The following is a 15,555-nucleotide window of genomic DNA, read 5'->3' on the forward strand; positions in this document are numbered from 1 at the left end:
CTAGTTCTTTTTTGCAGTAGTTTATAGAGTTCCGTTTAACTTATATTATTAAAGAATAAATATATATAATAAAGTCGCCGAGCGCAAATAAAATGGATGAAAGGTAGTAGTAATAGTAATGCATCAGTATAGAAGAAGATCCCTTTAAGTGTAAACAACAACAAATTAATGACTCATAAGTTAGTAACCTCTAATAAGAAATCAGCAAATGGAATGGAAGCAACACCTGTTAAACCTTCATCATATTTCTTGAATATATCAGTAACCTTTCTCAAGTACACCAATAACTCTATGAAAACATCAAACTTTAATCTACCAATATCACTAACATCTTTCGGGCAAAACTTTTGAAATACAAATAATACCAAATCAACATCTAATCTGTAGCCAATCTCCTTTACAATTTCATGGAATTCACCAAATGAAATGTCTCCCAGTTTATCTGAATCTGCTTGTAAAAATAACTTCTTGTACATCAGTAAATGTTTCCAAAGATCTACAAATTGTTCAAAGTTTAAACCTCGAAGTGATCCACTTTTAGGATTGCTCGAACCAAATAATTTTATCATTAAAATAACTGTGGATTCTTTAAATGGAGTATTGTCAAAATTTGAAAGAGCCCGAGCCAATTCTGACGGACTAATTATTCCAGTATGATTAGTATCCACTCTATCGAAAGTTGCCCTTAACTCGTTTTCTAACTTTTGTTGCTTAGCAAGCTTCTTTTGAGCAGAAGTTAAAGGTTTGGCATTCTCTGAGATATTGACTCTTTCCATGTGTTGTTGTACAGAATGAATTGTTTGCTCACCATTAGATGGTCTCTTTTGAGGTGGAGATACACGAGTAGGGATACTTTCCACTGATGTTCTTCCATGTCCATCATAATGCAGGTGAGGATATTGTTGTTCGTATGATCCATGAGCCAGAGATGTTGGGGGTCTCTGCTGTTGGTAATTGGAATATTGACCTTGAGTTTGTTGAGGAGGAGCAGCATAATGTTGTTGTTGTTGCTGTTGTTGTGGCTTTGGTTGATAGTGTTGTTGGTAATGTTGCTGAGAGTGGTTCAGCTGTTGATACAGTTGTTGAGGAGGGGACAGATACTGTTGATATTGAGAAGGAACGGCCTGTTGTTGTTGAATAGGAATAGTGGTGTACAGTTGTTGTTGTTGTTTTTGTTGTGGGTTCAGTGTAGTCAGATACAACAGAGGTTGGGATTGATTATGTCTTGAATAAGAATCATATCGTGGTTGTTGTGGAGGTGGTGGCTGTTGCACTTGAGGAGGAGGTAGTTGTTGATGTTGAATTCGCGAAGGTTGATACTGTTGAGGTTGAGGCTGATAATATTGCTGCTGTTGTGGAGGAGGTTGTGAATAGTTACCTTGTTGTTGCTGTTGTTTGGGGTTTGTAGTCTTACGCTGACCCATACCAGGCCGACCATAACCGTTATGGCGATCCACCACCCCTATGACATCCTGAGGGGTCACCATCACTGGAAGATCGTCGTTTCCCATCGTAAACTTAGAAGTTGGTCCGCAAGAGGAAATATATATATTTTGAATCAATAAAATTACCGTCTCACTTTCAAGTAGCCAATATGCAAGGGCAATCAATGTGTGTGACAGATTTTAATTATCGATTCACTGTTGAACCTCGATGGGAGTTTGAGAATGTTGTTTTGTATGAAAGGAGGCGGATCGTGAGTGAAATGACCCAAAACGAAAATAAAATGAACTGATGTCCGGGTAACCTTTTAGGTCTGGTTTAACTTAGTGACCATTTGACAGTATTTCACTGATGGAAGTTGTATACAATCGTGAATGATTGATGCAAGTAGTACAGTCGTGTTGTGACTAGTATTGAATATGAATGAGTGTATCGTAATTATGAGTAATCTTTGGCTCAAACCAAGGAGTTTCCTTGCTATATGATGAAATTATTTCTAAGCTTGCTGCGACTTGCACAGTACGGTGACTGCTAAATATACTATTGTCATGTGGTTTGAGTAAGTTATAATATGTTTCGCTTTTAGTAGATTTAAGCCCGGTGGGTATCAGTATATTCTGCCGCTAATCTTCCTTCCTTCCTTCTCAAACTATTACATTCAAATGAGAATCAATCATTTATTTGTATTATATTATACAGTTTTTGGACTAAATAAATCGTAGTGAAAAGTTGTATCAACCATTACAAAACGTACACCCACCATTCTCATGACTCCTACAAAAATACTCATAAACAAGACACGTTATAAATTGATTATGTATGTTATTATGTAGGAGTGAGGTGGAGACTTTGAGATAGTCACTATAGAGACACAGTCCATTTAATCTCTGGCTCTTCTTCTGAAACCATCAGCAGGTCTTCTTTGACCTGGTCTGGCTTGTCTTGGTCTTTCAGCTGGAGCACCCTTCAATCTGGTCAAAGGCAAAATACCTTCTGGGATGTTCAATTCAGATCTCAAGAATTCGACACCTTCGTCAGTCAAGGTGTAGTAGTAGTATTGCCATGAGAATTGAGTCTTGACGTAACCCTTGGAGGTCAAGGATTGCAAGGCCTTGATGACATACAAGTTCTTGGTATCAATTTCCTCGTGTTGAGGCAATTCAAAGTCCTTCTTGGCGACAACAACACCCTCTAAATTTGGTTGTTAGTATTTTTAATGTTTCATTTAATTAATATAACTTTTGAGCAATAGAAATAGGTTTTGGGCTTTTCATTTCATCAAATCTTTCCACTAAATGCTTACCTTGATGGATATATCATTCACGATCGAAAATAAACTTCAAAATCTCGCACGTAAACAGCAACTAAAAGATTGAAAAGATTGATTTAAGGACAACTAATAATGATTTAATTATTCATTTATTCCCGTTCACCATATTGCTCAGAAGTCAAAACTGTTTCATCATCGATCATTCTGAGAGAACAGAACTAGTAATTCGAAACAGAAGTTCGTTTTGTTTAAACATACCTTGGAAGAGGTATTGGTGGATCTTCTTTCTGTCTTCCTTAGGGATAAGCATGTTGGATACTATGACACTATATGATACCTGGAACTATTCAAAATCAAAAAAGTGCTTTCACTATAACGTTGTAATTTTTCACTTTTTTTTTCCAGTATGAATCTCCCCTAACGAAAACTTTTCCCTAAGGTGGTGATGAATGGGAGCGCGGAGTAGTGTACGGGACAACAAACTGATGTTGTATGCCAGATTTTGTAGTTGAACGCTAATACAAGAACACAAAGTTATAATACAGTATATGCTTCAGCATGGCACGTGATTGAGGATTGAATATGAGTTTTCTTTTAGGCAACAGTCATTCCACGAACCATTTATATATCACGTGCCACTTAGGGTTTTTAGACCCAGTGTGCACAAGAGTTCACCTCCTAGAAGGTCTTATTATTGGTACCTTGATTGCTATACAGGGTAAGGGGCGATTACGTTGAAATATTAAAATAAAGAATGACATTGACAGTATGAAAAGAAACATTTATCAAATCTAATAATAGTATGTAGCATGAAAGTGACACTTCGAATTAATGCATAACCATACTGCAACTGCACTACAACAGCTGACTCTTTAAATACGCTAAGCATTTCATCTTTTAAGTAAACTACGAAATTCTTCTCCTTTTAGTAGTAGAAAACTTGCTTTGAAAGCATTGGCACATAATAGTTAATACAAAAACTATAAATACGATGCAAACCTCCAACAACGATATAAAGCTCTGTATACACTTTGGGATGTAAGCATCGTCATATTATCAGCAATGAAATTCTCACATTGCCTCATCTTAGTCATGTACTCTGTTGTTCATACAGTGACGTGATCCACTAAGCACCATCCAGGAATGCCATCTATATTTATGGTTATATAATAGTATATTTACTGTTGGTCCTGTATACAATCCGTTTATGATACCAATTGTTAAGGGACCTATGTAACTCCATGAAGAGACTCGAATATAGTTCTCCTATATAAGTGTGACATTTCTCATATAGTTGTCCCCTACGGTGTTACTAGCCGCATTTGAACGAAGTGTCTTGCTGAGCCATCGTCTATTGATACGGCTGCGACACTTCAATCTGAGTCGAGTCATCATAATACTCGATAAACAAAACAGAACGAGACAATACCCCACGACTAATCCATTCACTTCCACGGCATATTCATATCGTATTATTATCAATTTTATAGCATCATAGATTTAATTGGATGAATGAGATCTTTAATTAAGTCACATAAACGGTCTTCATCTTCGGAGATAAGACCTCATTCATTTACTTCTCCATCAGCAGTTGAAGAACAGTCATCCGCTACTAATGAGGTAACTGATACTAGTCGGTCATCTAAACCAGTCATATCGCCATTATCAACTCCAAACTTACAAAAACTTAGTTATTCCCAGTTCACCCCTCCTCCACCGCCACCTCCACCAGCACCTCCTCCTCCTCTTTCATCATCAAACCACAATCAATCAAGCATAAATGGTAGTAGTACTTATGAACGAGGATCATCTGCATCTGTGAGTTCAATTTCATCTCCAAAGAAGTTATTGACTCCTATAAAGAAACTCTTTTCATCCACAAGCTATAAGCATCATTCAGTACCGGTTTCTGGAGATTCTCTTGCTCAGATAACCTCGTCATCGGGTCGTAGGTCTTCAAGGATTCGAAAAAGTGGTGGTGGTGGAGGTACAACTCCTTCCTCCTATGTTTCCCTTACAAAGCTAGCGGAACAGAGTGCAAATGTTCCAATAGTTGCAACAAAATTAGAGATGACTGATAATTCAGGTCAATCCTTAAGTACTCCTATAAAGCTTATGTCCGAGCCTCATTTGCAAGCTTCATATGATAGTGGTGATGAACTGATAACCATGTCAAGTAACGCACCATCGTTTGTTAAAGGAGAAGAACACTTCAAACGAGTGAATATAAAGGACGATAATAATAATCCCAAAACTCCTAATCTTTCTTCTGATGTTCTGAATGACGTAACTCCAATCATTGATTTATCTGTTGAAAAGTTTACAAGGTTTGAAATTAATAACAATCAACTAAAAGACAAAGATGACGATGATAATCATTTAAGATTTTATAGTTCGGATGAATCTTCTAGTTCGTCCCAATTTTCGTTTGTCAAAGACATGAAAGGTGGTAGAAATACAAGCATCAAATATTACAAGACGGGCACTCCTAGCCAAAATCTGGAGAAGATATTCTCCAATGCAACCAATGTCTTTGATACTGAGCAATTGGGTAATGATATGGATGGTATGTCTGATTATGATTATGATAATAATGGTGAAGACGAAGATTATGATGATTATGAGGATACTGGAAGATATAATAATCTTTTTGGAGATGATGATTTTGAAGATAACCATGCATATGTTGATGATCTTGAAGAGGTCAATTTGCCAAATCCAGAATTAGATGACATGCAACTAGAATCAAGATGTTTTGACGACGACGTTCAATCAGGCTCATTTTATTCTTCTAGAAATGATAATGAAAATATTACCACTCCTACACTGTTCATTATAGATTCTAGTTATTTGAACCGGATAAACAGCATTTCACTTATGAAGACACAATCTACAAGACCCTATCATAGATCTTACCATATGTCAATCAATGGCATAGACAAACTTGATTCATTAGATTCTGTTAAGGTGGAGCTGGCAGGTCCATTCCATCAGGAATTACTTAAAAGCTCTGATGATATATTAGAAAACTATTTAGAGATTCACCTGAAATCAGAGTCTCCTCCGGCATGTGATGATGAAATTCACCAAAGTGAAAGTGTTGTACTTGAAAGCAGTGATGAAACAAATACAAATAGCACCAACGATATGATTGTGAATACACCAGACATGGCCAGCGTGGATTGTTTAGGACTCTTTGATATTAGTTCTCCAATGGTTAATGGCATAACTGTGGGAGCAAATTTGCGTCATCGGTTCCCCAAAAATGATTCAGAGGATAATTTTAATCTGAATAGATCATTTATTAATAGAGAACGAATTCTGCCTGAAGGAAAGTTTGAGAAACTTGACTTTGAAATCGAAGCATCATCAAAGCATAGTCTTATTGTTCCAAGAAATGAAAGGGAAGTTCTCAAATTACGTTCTGTCAAGAGTTTCCATAGTTCTATCAGTGATACTATGGAATTGAGAATTCAAGAGAAGCTCAAAAGTTTGGAATCATATCTGTCAACCAATGAAGTTCCACCGCTGCATGCATTTCAACCTCATAATCCTGAAGTCGGGCTTGGGTTGGTATACAGTCCTCCCAGTACCTCAGTAGAGGACATTGCTGTTAAACCCTTGATGGAGTCGAACCTGCAACGCAAACTGGAAGACAACATTGAGTTAGATCCTATAAGCCAACGTGGAGAGAAAAGGAAGTCTTTGAGAGATTCAGTATTAAGCATGATGGATTTATTAGGGAACCTTGAGAAGCGATTTTCAAATCCAAATAGTGATGCTGCTGTTGGAGCTTTCAGTAATAATGATACTTCTAATGTTGCAGATACTGGTGTTTCAAGTCAGCATTTGTCTATTACTAATATGATGAACATATTAGCAGATTTGGAGAAGAACCAGAAGGAAATTGTTGAGGAGAGAGATAAAGAATTGAAAGAAGCGAAAGCAAATCGTGATTCTATACTTGGTATGATGTCTACATTAGCCAAATTGGAGTCTGACACTCCAGATATTTCCCCTGCAGAGAAGAAGAGAGATTCCATTAATAAGATGATGGCAACGTTAGCAACATTAACCGTACTGCTGACAGCAGAATCGAGACCAAGAAGGAAGAGCTCAGAGAAAAGAGATTCCAAGGCAATTAGAAGCTATCTAGCCAGCATGAAGAAAACTATGAAACCTCGATATTCATGGTTTGATAATGATGAATCAGTTCAATTCAAGTTTAAGGAAAATACTGTTGTTCCACCACCTATACCTGAAGTGTCCAAAGCTCAACGGTATTCCTTTGGAGAAAGTCTGGTTACTGAAGCTTCCAATCCCATTTTATATGATGATCTTTTAGATGAAGTTAACAAGCTTCCTGAAGATTTTGATTTTGATGAATATGAACTTTCAATTGAACGGATCAAATCTCAAAAGTTGAATCAACCAGAATTCTTTCGATCCAATTCTTATAATAAGAAACCCGTCAAGTCGCTAATAGGGCAGAACTTTGCATCCAATAAGATTGAGACTTTAAATAAAACAGTTACTTTCTACAATAAGCACGTGGGAAATAATAATTTGGAAGTAACATTAAACGAAAGTCTAAGCAGAGGACCTTCTATTAGATCAGTGAATTCATTTGCTTCAGTTAATGAAGAGGATGAAGGTGAATCATCTTTGGAATATGAATCTCAACAATCAAGTTACTATAATGATTATCCCAAGAAGAATTTGACTACTATTACTGAAAGCCCTAATATTCGTTAGCCGGATTAATAAATTTAATTACTATAGTTTTATATAATGGTTCTTCCCTTCATGAAACTTTTAAAGTCGTACTTCTCTTTGGAGGTGTAATCGAAATAGTTTGACTCCAAACTATTGGGTTGCATTTTCTTCGTCATGTTTAAAGGTTTTTTCTTTGGGGTGGATAGTGAAACTCCATCTTTTGTAAGTACTGGAGAGGTGGATATAGGACTGTGTCTGGCGGAGATATGACTATTGGCGGAGATCGGACTATTGGAGTTAAGCTTGTCGGAGATCGGACTGGGACTGACTGAGATAGGACTGCCCATTTTACTTTCCAGTAATCTATTCTCAGGTAACTTGATTCTTGAGGATTTGTAGGCCACGCTGACTCTGGAACTGTTGGAACTTGTTGTAGAAGATGAAGAAGAAGGTGCTTTCTGTAGTGTCTTTGTTTTTGATGATGTTTTAGGTTGTTGTCCGACATTTTTCAAGTTGATGGCTGTCTCTACCTTATCTTTCCGCTTAACACATAATCTCTGAGAAGAACTAACAGAGTTTGTAAATGATGCAAGTGATGATGTTTCAAAGTCTCCTTGATATTGTGATGAACCTGCTGCAAAGTTGAAGTGTCTGTATTTTGAATACAAGCTCTCCAATTCGTCCTTATTTGTTGCTGGTCCATCATCTTCATCAACAAGTACCACTTCCACAAGCTTCCCGTCCTTAGTTCTCTCGGTGACAGACTTGTATGACAAAATGGAATCGTTTCTTTGTATATGAGTGACATTGTATCTTTCCTTGGTCAAATCAATGACAACACTTTCAGCATCATCGTCTTGAGTAGTGTAAGATGATGCTGTTCCCTTGTAACTTCTACTACTCTGATAACTGGATATAGAAGTAACCCCATTGTTCAGACGGTTCCCCTCATTCAAAGAAGGTGGCTGTAAATTCTTGGTAGTTGTGATTGGTCTCTTGTGAGGTTGCTCGGTGATAAAGTTGGCATAGATTTCCATCACAGATGGACCCGAAGACATTTTATTCGAGTGGAACTCGTCACCTTCCATACTTAGCTCTTTGAAATCGACATCATATTCAACCTTTTTAGGTGGCTCGGCAACTATTATGGGCAATTCCTTTGGGGTAGATATTGTCCTTGATGGTGGACTTATTTCTTTCTCGGATTCAACACTTTTAATAGTGGTAGATTCAACATCTTTAGTGGAAGAAGGTGTACATGGTGGAGCAAGACTATCTGAAATTCCCAGCGATTCTTTGGAAATTAATTCTGCTTTAGGACTGAGATACAAATCATTAAAGTCGTTGCTAATGTTGAACACTGACCGACTCCTTTGGTGTCGAGCTGGAGACATTGATTGTCTTCTTTGAGCTGCTGAAGGTGTTAAGCTTGTAGTTAGTTGATTTAGTAATGGAGCAGATTCAGACTTTCCCATTGGTGATCTTTGATTCTTCAATTCAGCATGACAATAATCGTAATCATAATCTAATTGGGTTTGAGAATCTGAATCAGGAGCTAAATTAAGTTTGAGTTCTTTAGTGGTTTCATCGCCTTCACTTTCAGAATCTTCAATAGCCTCTTCTTCTGAATTACTCAAGGATAACTCTGCGATGTTAGGTATTTCAATTTGGCCAGTAGTTGACATAAAACTCTTTCTCAGTTTGTGCTTTGCTTCAAACCCATCAGACCTTTTCTTTACCTGCTCATCGTTTGTTGCGTTCGTCAAGTTGTTAGGAAAATAGAACGATCTTCCTACCCCTTCGTTGTCACTAATCAATGATTTGTCTATGGTGACAGCAGCTTGTTTGTTTTCCTCATTATCAGATGGTGACATTGCTGTCTTGATCAGTTTCCGTATGGTAAGAGGCTCAATGGTAGTCAGAGTACTAGGACTCTGTTCCTGATCATCGTTTATTACCTTTTCTTCAGTAGATTTGGTGGTTGGCTCATCACTGGCAATTTTCAATATCAAAGTCTCATCATTGATATCATCCAAATAGTTGCTCTGTTCCTCAGAACTTGCATCTTCCCATGATCCATAGTCGATTGAAATTTCAGATTGTCCAGATTCATTTCTAGTGATATTTATATCCTTTTGAGATAATTCTGCAATGCTAATTTCAATTGACCTTTGTAAGGAGTTCCAAGATGACGTGCTCAATGCTTCAGATCCTGAAGACATTCCGTTTGAAGACGTTGTGGTGGACGTCGACTGGCCACTTACATTCCTCGTGTTGTCTGACATCTTAATGGGCACCAGAAGCTTTTTCTTGATGTATTGTTCATATTCTTCTCTTGCTTGCTTGTCATTATCAATCTCTTGAGCATTCTTGGCCTGTTCTCTCAACTCTAATATGGTTCTATACCGGATGTACTCTTCTTGCATATCACTTAAGGTGTTATTGAGCTCTGAGACTGTTGAAGATGAAGAATTACTAATCTTTCTATCACTATTTTCAACAAATGGTGATGGTAAGAACTTTATGTATTCTAAATGTTTCAAGTCTTTGTTGGAATGCGGTATGTCCGGAGCATATGAAAGTGAGGGAGGATTATGATTATTGCTATTAGAGTTCGGATCTAAAGTATGGAATGGATTCAACAATTGACTTTTGTTATTACTATTATTATTTTCAATAGATTTTCTTTCAGTAACTGTAGCAAGTGTTAATTCTGTTGTAGTAGCCTTAACTGGTTGCGGCTGAACTAAAAGCTTTAACTTTGCAATGTCAGAGGGTATTTCTTTAGCTATATCCTTCGGAGGAACAGGTGGAGGAAAGTCTCTAATACTTGATTGACGTGAACTGCCATTAACAGATACTTCTTCTATAATGCTTAAATTATCTTTGATTGGAACATTAACTTTTGATTTTGAAATTGCAAATTTAGTTGGTCTTTTAGGTAACGGAGTTAATCTCGAACTCCTGGGTGAACAACCTGAAGAACTTTGGCAAAGTTCATCATTTGCATCTGAATCATCAAGCATCTCATATTTTTGACCAGTGTATACCAAACGAGTACGTTTTGACGTTTGGGCAGATAATGGACTTGGAGGCTCGGACGGAATTGGAGTACGAGGTCCACCTCCACCGCCTTTTGATAAGTTCTTAGGACTTAACTTTGGTGGAAGTTGTAATGTGAACGGAATTGGAATAACATATTTCTCATTTGTTGATACATGAAGTCTTTTGGAGATTGGAGATTTGGATAGCTGTTTTAATTGGTCAGCTGACAAATGTGATGTGGTTTTGGAAGATATAGAATGGATATCCAGTGAATCAACTAAACTACCATTACTTCCACCACTACCTCTTAAGGGTGTTGTATATATTTGGTGCAAGGGCATTTGTTTACGGGTTTTCACTGGAGACGTTGATCTTGCCCTCCTTTCCACGTGATATTGTTTTGAAGGAAGTACCAAGTCATCCATTGAATGATTTGGAGTTCTTAGCAGCATCACTTTTTCACAACAGTATTCTTAATTCTTGATGGTTTCACCATAAGAAAACTTTTTTTATTTTATTAGAAACGTTCCTAATTGTAGCCAACGCATAATGGGTCATTATATGGGAGGGCTCACATTTAAGCTGTGGCGCCTACAAGGCTTGAAAGAAGTGGGCATAAAGTAAATTCAAGGTGGTTTGTTTATAGTCTAACCTAATTAGGTAAGATTGATCTAGTGTACCAATTGCGTAAATTATATACAGTGTATGTTCGAATTGTTTAGGCTAGTAAACTATAACCGAACGACTTTGTACAATCACAGCACAAGTTTAAGCCCATTTCTCCATCTTAGTGCACATGTCTGCAGCAGAGGTCTGCTGTAGATGTCTTTATAATTTTTACTATAATAAGAATCATGATATTTAATACAAGTTTTGGCCCGAAGTGACACTGATCGTGCTATTACCAATTGAATAGCAAATATCATGGTACGATAAGCTACACTCTTTTCGTACAGCCTTATACTGTTATACCTGGCTAAGTACACTACTGTTGTTTGATTTCATTTTGTGTTGCACGCACGACTTGTTTGGCTGCAACCGAATGCTAGCATAAACTTTATTTCATTAGATTTATTTGTAAGCGCTTAAGACTTTCCTTGGAGTACATTTGTGTTCATTCAAGCTATCCTTAATATAAGCAATAAGTACCTATTACTCGGTTAAGCTTTACAACCTACACGCCTCCCATGTCTAAGGATATTTTTTCTTCCACGTTCACTGACGTTATTGATCATGAGGGACAATGGGAACTCAATGTTAACATCGGCAAAGAATGTATTCAAGGTGGTAATAGTTTAAACTCCCAAAGTTATGATATCAGTAGTACTTCTACGTTAGGTACTATTGAACAAGAGCCACCTGAAGATATACCCTTGCACGTCGATGGGTTGAACATGAATGGGTTTCAGATTGTTGATATGGCTGCGAATACATACAGTTCAAACTATAAAGTGGGATTGCAATATTTACCTACACAAAGGGAAGAAATGGCAAGAGTCAAAGGAGGTAAATTCAATATCATGGTTGCTGGAAGACAGGGAAGTGGTAAAACAACGTTTTTAAATTCTCTTTTCAAAACAAATTTACAATTACATACATCACCAAAACAAACATTTAACATTTGTTTAAAAAAGTATAACTTTGTTGAAGAATCTGTGAATTTGGAAGTAACTTGTATCGATACTCCAGGGTTTGGTGATTCTTTGGATAACAGATATTGTTGGATGCATTTGGTCAATTTCATCGATAATCAATTTGAATCTTACTTACACCAAATGGAGCAACCCCATCGAATGAAAGCAAACGACATAAGAGTTCACTGTTGTATCTATTTCCTTAGTAATGCCACTTTAAATTCACCATTGTCTCCATTGGATATCGAATCTATGAAAGAACTTTCTAAACGAGTCAACTTACTCCCGGTGATCTCAAAAGCCGATCTGTATACAGAAGACGAACTAAACCTTCTCAAACAGAAAGTAAGAGAGAGTATAATCAAGGAGGAAATAAGCGTTTGCGAATTTGTTGAAGACCACTTGGTGAAGAAATGCATTCTTTCAATGACACCCCATGCAATCATTGGTGCAAACCATGAAAAAAAGTTACCTGATGGTGACTCAATACTTCTTAGAAAGTATCCTTGGGGTCAAATTGAAATTGAAAATAAAAGTCATTGTGATTTTGCAGCCTTACGAGACGTTTTGATATCCCAAAATATGCTTGAATTAATCCAATCAACGGAAGCCAATTATTATTTATTCCGCGCTTCATATTTAACCAAAAGATTTGAAAGGGCGGTATCCTTACTGACAAAGTTTCTGAAGAAACATTCAGATAACGGCTTAGTTCAATTTGTGGTTTACAATCAATCTAAGCCTACAGCAATTGGGGAAACTGTTGAGGAAACCGATCTTTTCAAGGCCCAACAACTTGAACTCCAAAGAAAATTCAATTCAGACATCCAATTACAAGAAAGTCGTTTTAAAGATTGGAAACGACAATTGACAGAAAGACAATCGGTATTGAACAGCGATCTTGAAAATTGTCATTTCCAATTAATGAAACTACAACAACAGGTTAAACGTATGGAGGAGGAAAACGAGCTAGCGTACAATACACCTGTCTCTAAGGGTGCAGGACTAATATTAGCAGGTTTCTCAGAACGTCCTCCATCTTCACGTTCTCCTCAACTTTCTGTGAGCAGTGAAGATGATTATTATGATAATGAAATGAGTTGAATCAATTTTTAGTTGAGTTGATTATTTGTACGTGTGCAACACAACTTTCATCATTGGGTAAAAATTTTCGCGCATATTTAACAAGAAGAAATTTCACAAGTTGTTCTTATTCCGTTCATATCACTTCTTCTTTATTAACTTGACTCAAGTTAAGTTACCCGTTTGATATAATTGTATGTTAATACCTTATTAAAGTAGTAGTGTGGTGATTTAGATTGTGGTTTGCATGATGAATTTTTTAATCTATATGTTTTTTCTGGCATCTCTAATGTTAGGTTCAAGGGGGACCTTGATTCCAATGAATACAACCTTGACTAATTATCTGATATGCATTTCATTTCCTCAATATTGATTGACACCACGTGGCTTATGAATTCTTGTTCTTTAATACTAACTTGAGCAATAGAAAAAGGTTTATTCTGCCAGTTTTCTGCGATGTCTCGTTCTAATTCTCTGTAGTTGTAACAATACCGTAGTTATTCCACGAGGAGGGAGATTTTAAATTCTCAAAGTTTAATTTACAAAGAGGTAGGAGAGACATCTACGGTTCGACCATTTTTCCCTTGAATGTCTCTATTTGGGTGAAATTTACCTCTTTTCGAGGTAAACCATGGTCGTTGTTTAGAAAGAGAACTCGATAATCATAGACAACCCAAAAGTAGTGTCATCTAGAAATCGAATGTGTCTACGTACTGTGGTATGAGGTTGAAACTAGTTTACTGCTTCAAAGAGACCCAATTAGTCAATAAGTAGAACTTCCTTTTTTCTTTTGCACCCAAGAACATACAACGTACTCTTTATACAAATTACCAGTAACAACTTTTACACTCACACTTTAAAGCTTGGACTATAGTTTTCATACCTGATTTAAACAATATAGGATGAACTTTATATGGATGCCTAAGAACGTTTTGGTTCCATATAAAGCAAGTAGTTTGAAGCTGCTCATGATGAATTAGCCCATTGCACTTTCTGAAAATAAAATTATGCGATCTAAAAATTGTTCAGAGATAAAACCCATTACAAACTTTCCAAGAGTGGTGAATCATATCATATGATTGGAATAATGGATAGTGAACCCAATGATGTGAAACATGCAGAACAGCTCAAGGAGGCAGAATTACCTAATGATACTCTAGTACATTCCAATGATGAGTTAGTAGAGTTTGAGATGGCTAATGCAAAACCAGTTCAATCGTATCAACAACCTATTAGAATGGTCAATTTGATTCTTGACCATATGGCATTCGTACAAGGCTTGGGGAATCTAAAGAGGTGGTTTAACAAAGAATATGTGGAACAAAACATTAAGGGGTCTGAAAAGGTGGGCCTTAATATTTTTATTCCTTCTTATACATTGCATGAGTTTGATTTCATTAAGAAGGGCAATACTATGAGAGCTACCAATGCAAGACAAGCAATTAAGTTTCTTGATCAATGTTTTGAATTAGAAGAGAAGAATGCCATGAACGAAGATTTAAATGAAGAAAATGAACCTATTCATTACCATATTTCATTAGAACAAGGACGTGAATGTGGACCATCATTTCATGAATGTTTAAAGTATAAGTTGTATTCACCTAAAATTGGTGATTTCCCCAATTACAAAACCAAGTTTGATAATAATTTAATTGGACAAAAGACTTCTTCTGGATATGATGAAAAGGATTTTGATTTACGTCAGGGTTCTAATCCTAGTCAAACTAATGACATTCAGTATGAAAACTCCGCTTCATACCAAAATGCCGCTTCTAATGCTGATAAATTAGCAGAGATGCCCACTAGATTGAAATACTTAATCAGAGCTACTATTTATAAACGATTTTATGAGAAGAATAATTTCCGTTCACCTTTAGAAAATTGGAAACTTGTTACTGAAGACCCAATCACCAAGACTTGGGCTAAAAGTTTTGGCATTGATTGTTTAAATGTCAATGAAGCTGAATTACTTTTATTTCAAAACTATGATGTTAATAGTTTTTCATTGTACCAACCACAAAAGAGTTTTACCATTGATAATGAACAGTTTGATATTTCAAAGGAAATTCTACAAAATACAGTGGATACTTCAAAATACCAATACGTAAAATTGGACCTTGCAAGCAAGAACGAAACCAACATGAAACTGAAGCTTGCCTGGAAAACCAAAAGCAAACCTGGCAATAAATCAAAACCCAACAATAAACAACCTGCCAAGCCAAAGGAAAATATTAATGGAATTATTTCAGAAAATGATGTTGGAGCTAATGGTGAAATCATCAAGAGAGAAAGGTATGATGCCATCAACTACGCTCCCAGAGGTAAAGGTAAGTTATGGCATCCATAAGTACTTTCTAGTACTTA

The 15,555-nt window shown here is 36.6% G+C and overlaps 6 protein-coding genes across 6 annotated transcripts; 3 read left to right on the forward strand and 3 right to left on the reverse strand.

The window, feature by feature from the left end:
- Positions 1-173: 173 nt before the first annotated feature.
- KQ657_003208 (uncharacterized protein) lies at positions 174-1,993 on the reverse strand (the record flags this gene model as incomplete). The annotated part of the gene is made up of 2 exons (XM_043193939.1): positions 174-1,472; positions 1,985-1,993. 2 exons carry the CDS (start codon positions 1,991-1,993, stop codon positions 174-176), a joined length of 1,308 nt encoding a protein of 435 aa, XP_043050991.1.
- Positions 1,994-2,323: 330 nt separating this feature from the next.
- RPS10 (40S ribosomal protein eS10) lies at positions 2,324-3,023 on the reverse strand (the record flags this gene model as incomplete). The annotated part of the gene is made up of 2 exons (XM_043193940.1): positions 2,324-2,634; positions 2,972-3,023. The coding sequence occupies 2 exons, from the start codon at positions 3,021-3,023 to the stop codon at positions 2,324-2,326; spliced, it is 363 nt and encodes a 120-aa protein (XP_043050992.1).
- Positions 3,024-4,225: 1,202 nt separating this feature from the next.
- On the forward strand, positions 4,226-7,468 carry KQ657_003210 (uncharacterized protein; the record flags this gene model as incomplete). Its single annotated transcript, XM_043193941.1, has 1 exon — positions 4,226-7,468. One exon carries the CDS (start codon positions 4,226-4,228, stop codon positions 7,466-7,468), a length of 3,243 nt encoding a protein of 1,080 aa, XP_043050993.1.
- Positions 7,469-7,497: 29 nt separating this feature from the next.
- On the reverse strand, positions 7,498-10,899 carry KQ657_003211 (uncharacterized protein; the record flags this gene model as incomplete). Its single annotated transcript, XM_043193942.1, has 1 exon — positions 7,498-10,899. One exon carries the CDS (start codon positions 10,897-10,899, stop codon positions 7,498-7,500), a length of 3,402 nt encoding a protein of 1,133 aa, XP_043050994.1.
- Positions 10,900-11,661: 762 nt separating this feature from the next.
- SPR3 (septin) lies at positions 11,662-13,212 on the forward strand (the record flags this gene model as incomplete). The annotated part of the gene is made up of 1 exon (XM_043193943.1): positions 11,662-13,212. One exon carries the CDS (start codon positions 11,662-11,664, stop codon positions 13,210-13,212), a length of 1,551 nt encoding a protein of 516 aa, XP_043050995.1.
- Positions 13,213-14,278: 1,066 nt separating this feature from the next.
- On the forward strand, positions 14,279-15,538 carry NMD4 (uncharacterized protein; the record flags this gene model as incomplete). The annotated part of the gene is made up of 1 exon (XM_043193944.1): positions 14,279-15,538. One exon carries the CDS (start codon positions 14,279-14,281, stop codon positions 15,536-15,538), a length of 1,260 nt encoding a protein of 419 aa, XP_043050996.1.
- Between the last annotated feature and the right edge of the window lie 17 nt (positions 15,539-15,555).

Source organism: Scheffersomyces spartinae (genome assembly GCF_019049425.1).
Source record: "Scheffersomyces spartinae strain ARV_011 chromosome Unknown scaffold_3, whole genome shotgun sequence".
NCBI classification, from domain to species: domain Eukaryota; kingdom Fungi; phylum Ascomycota; class Pichiomycetes; order Serinales; family Debaryomycetaceae; genus Lizanozyma; species Lizanozyma spartinae.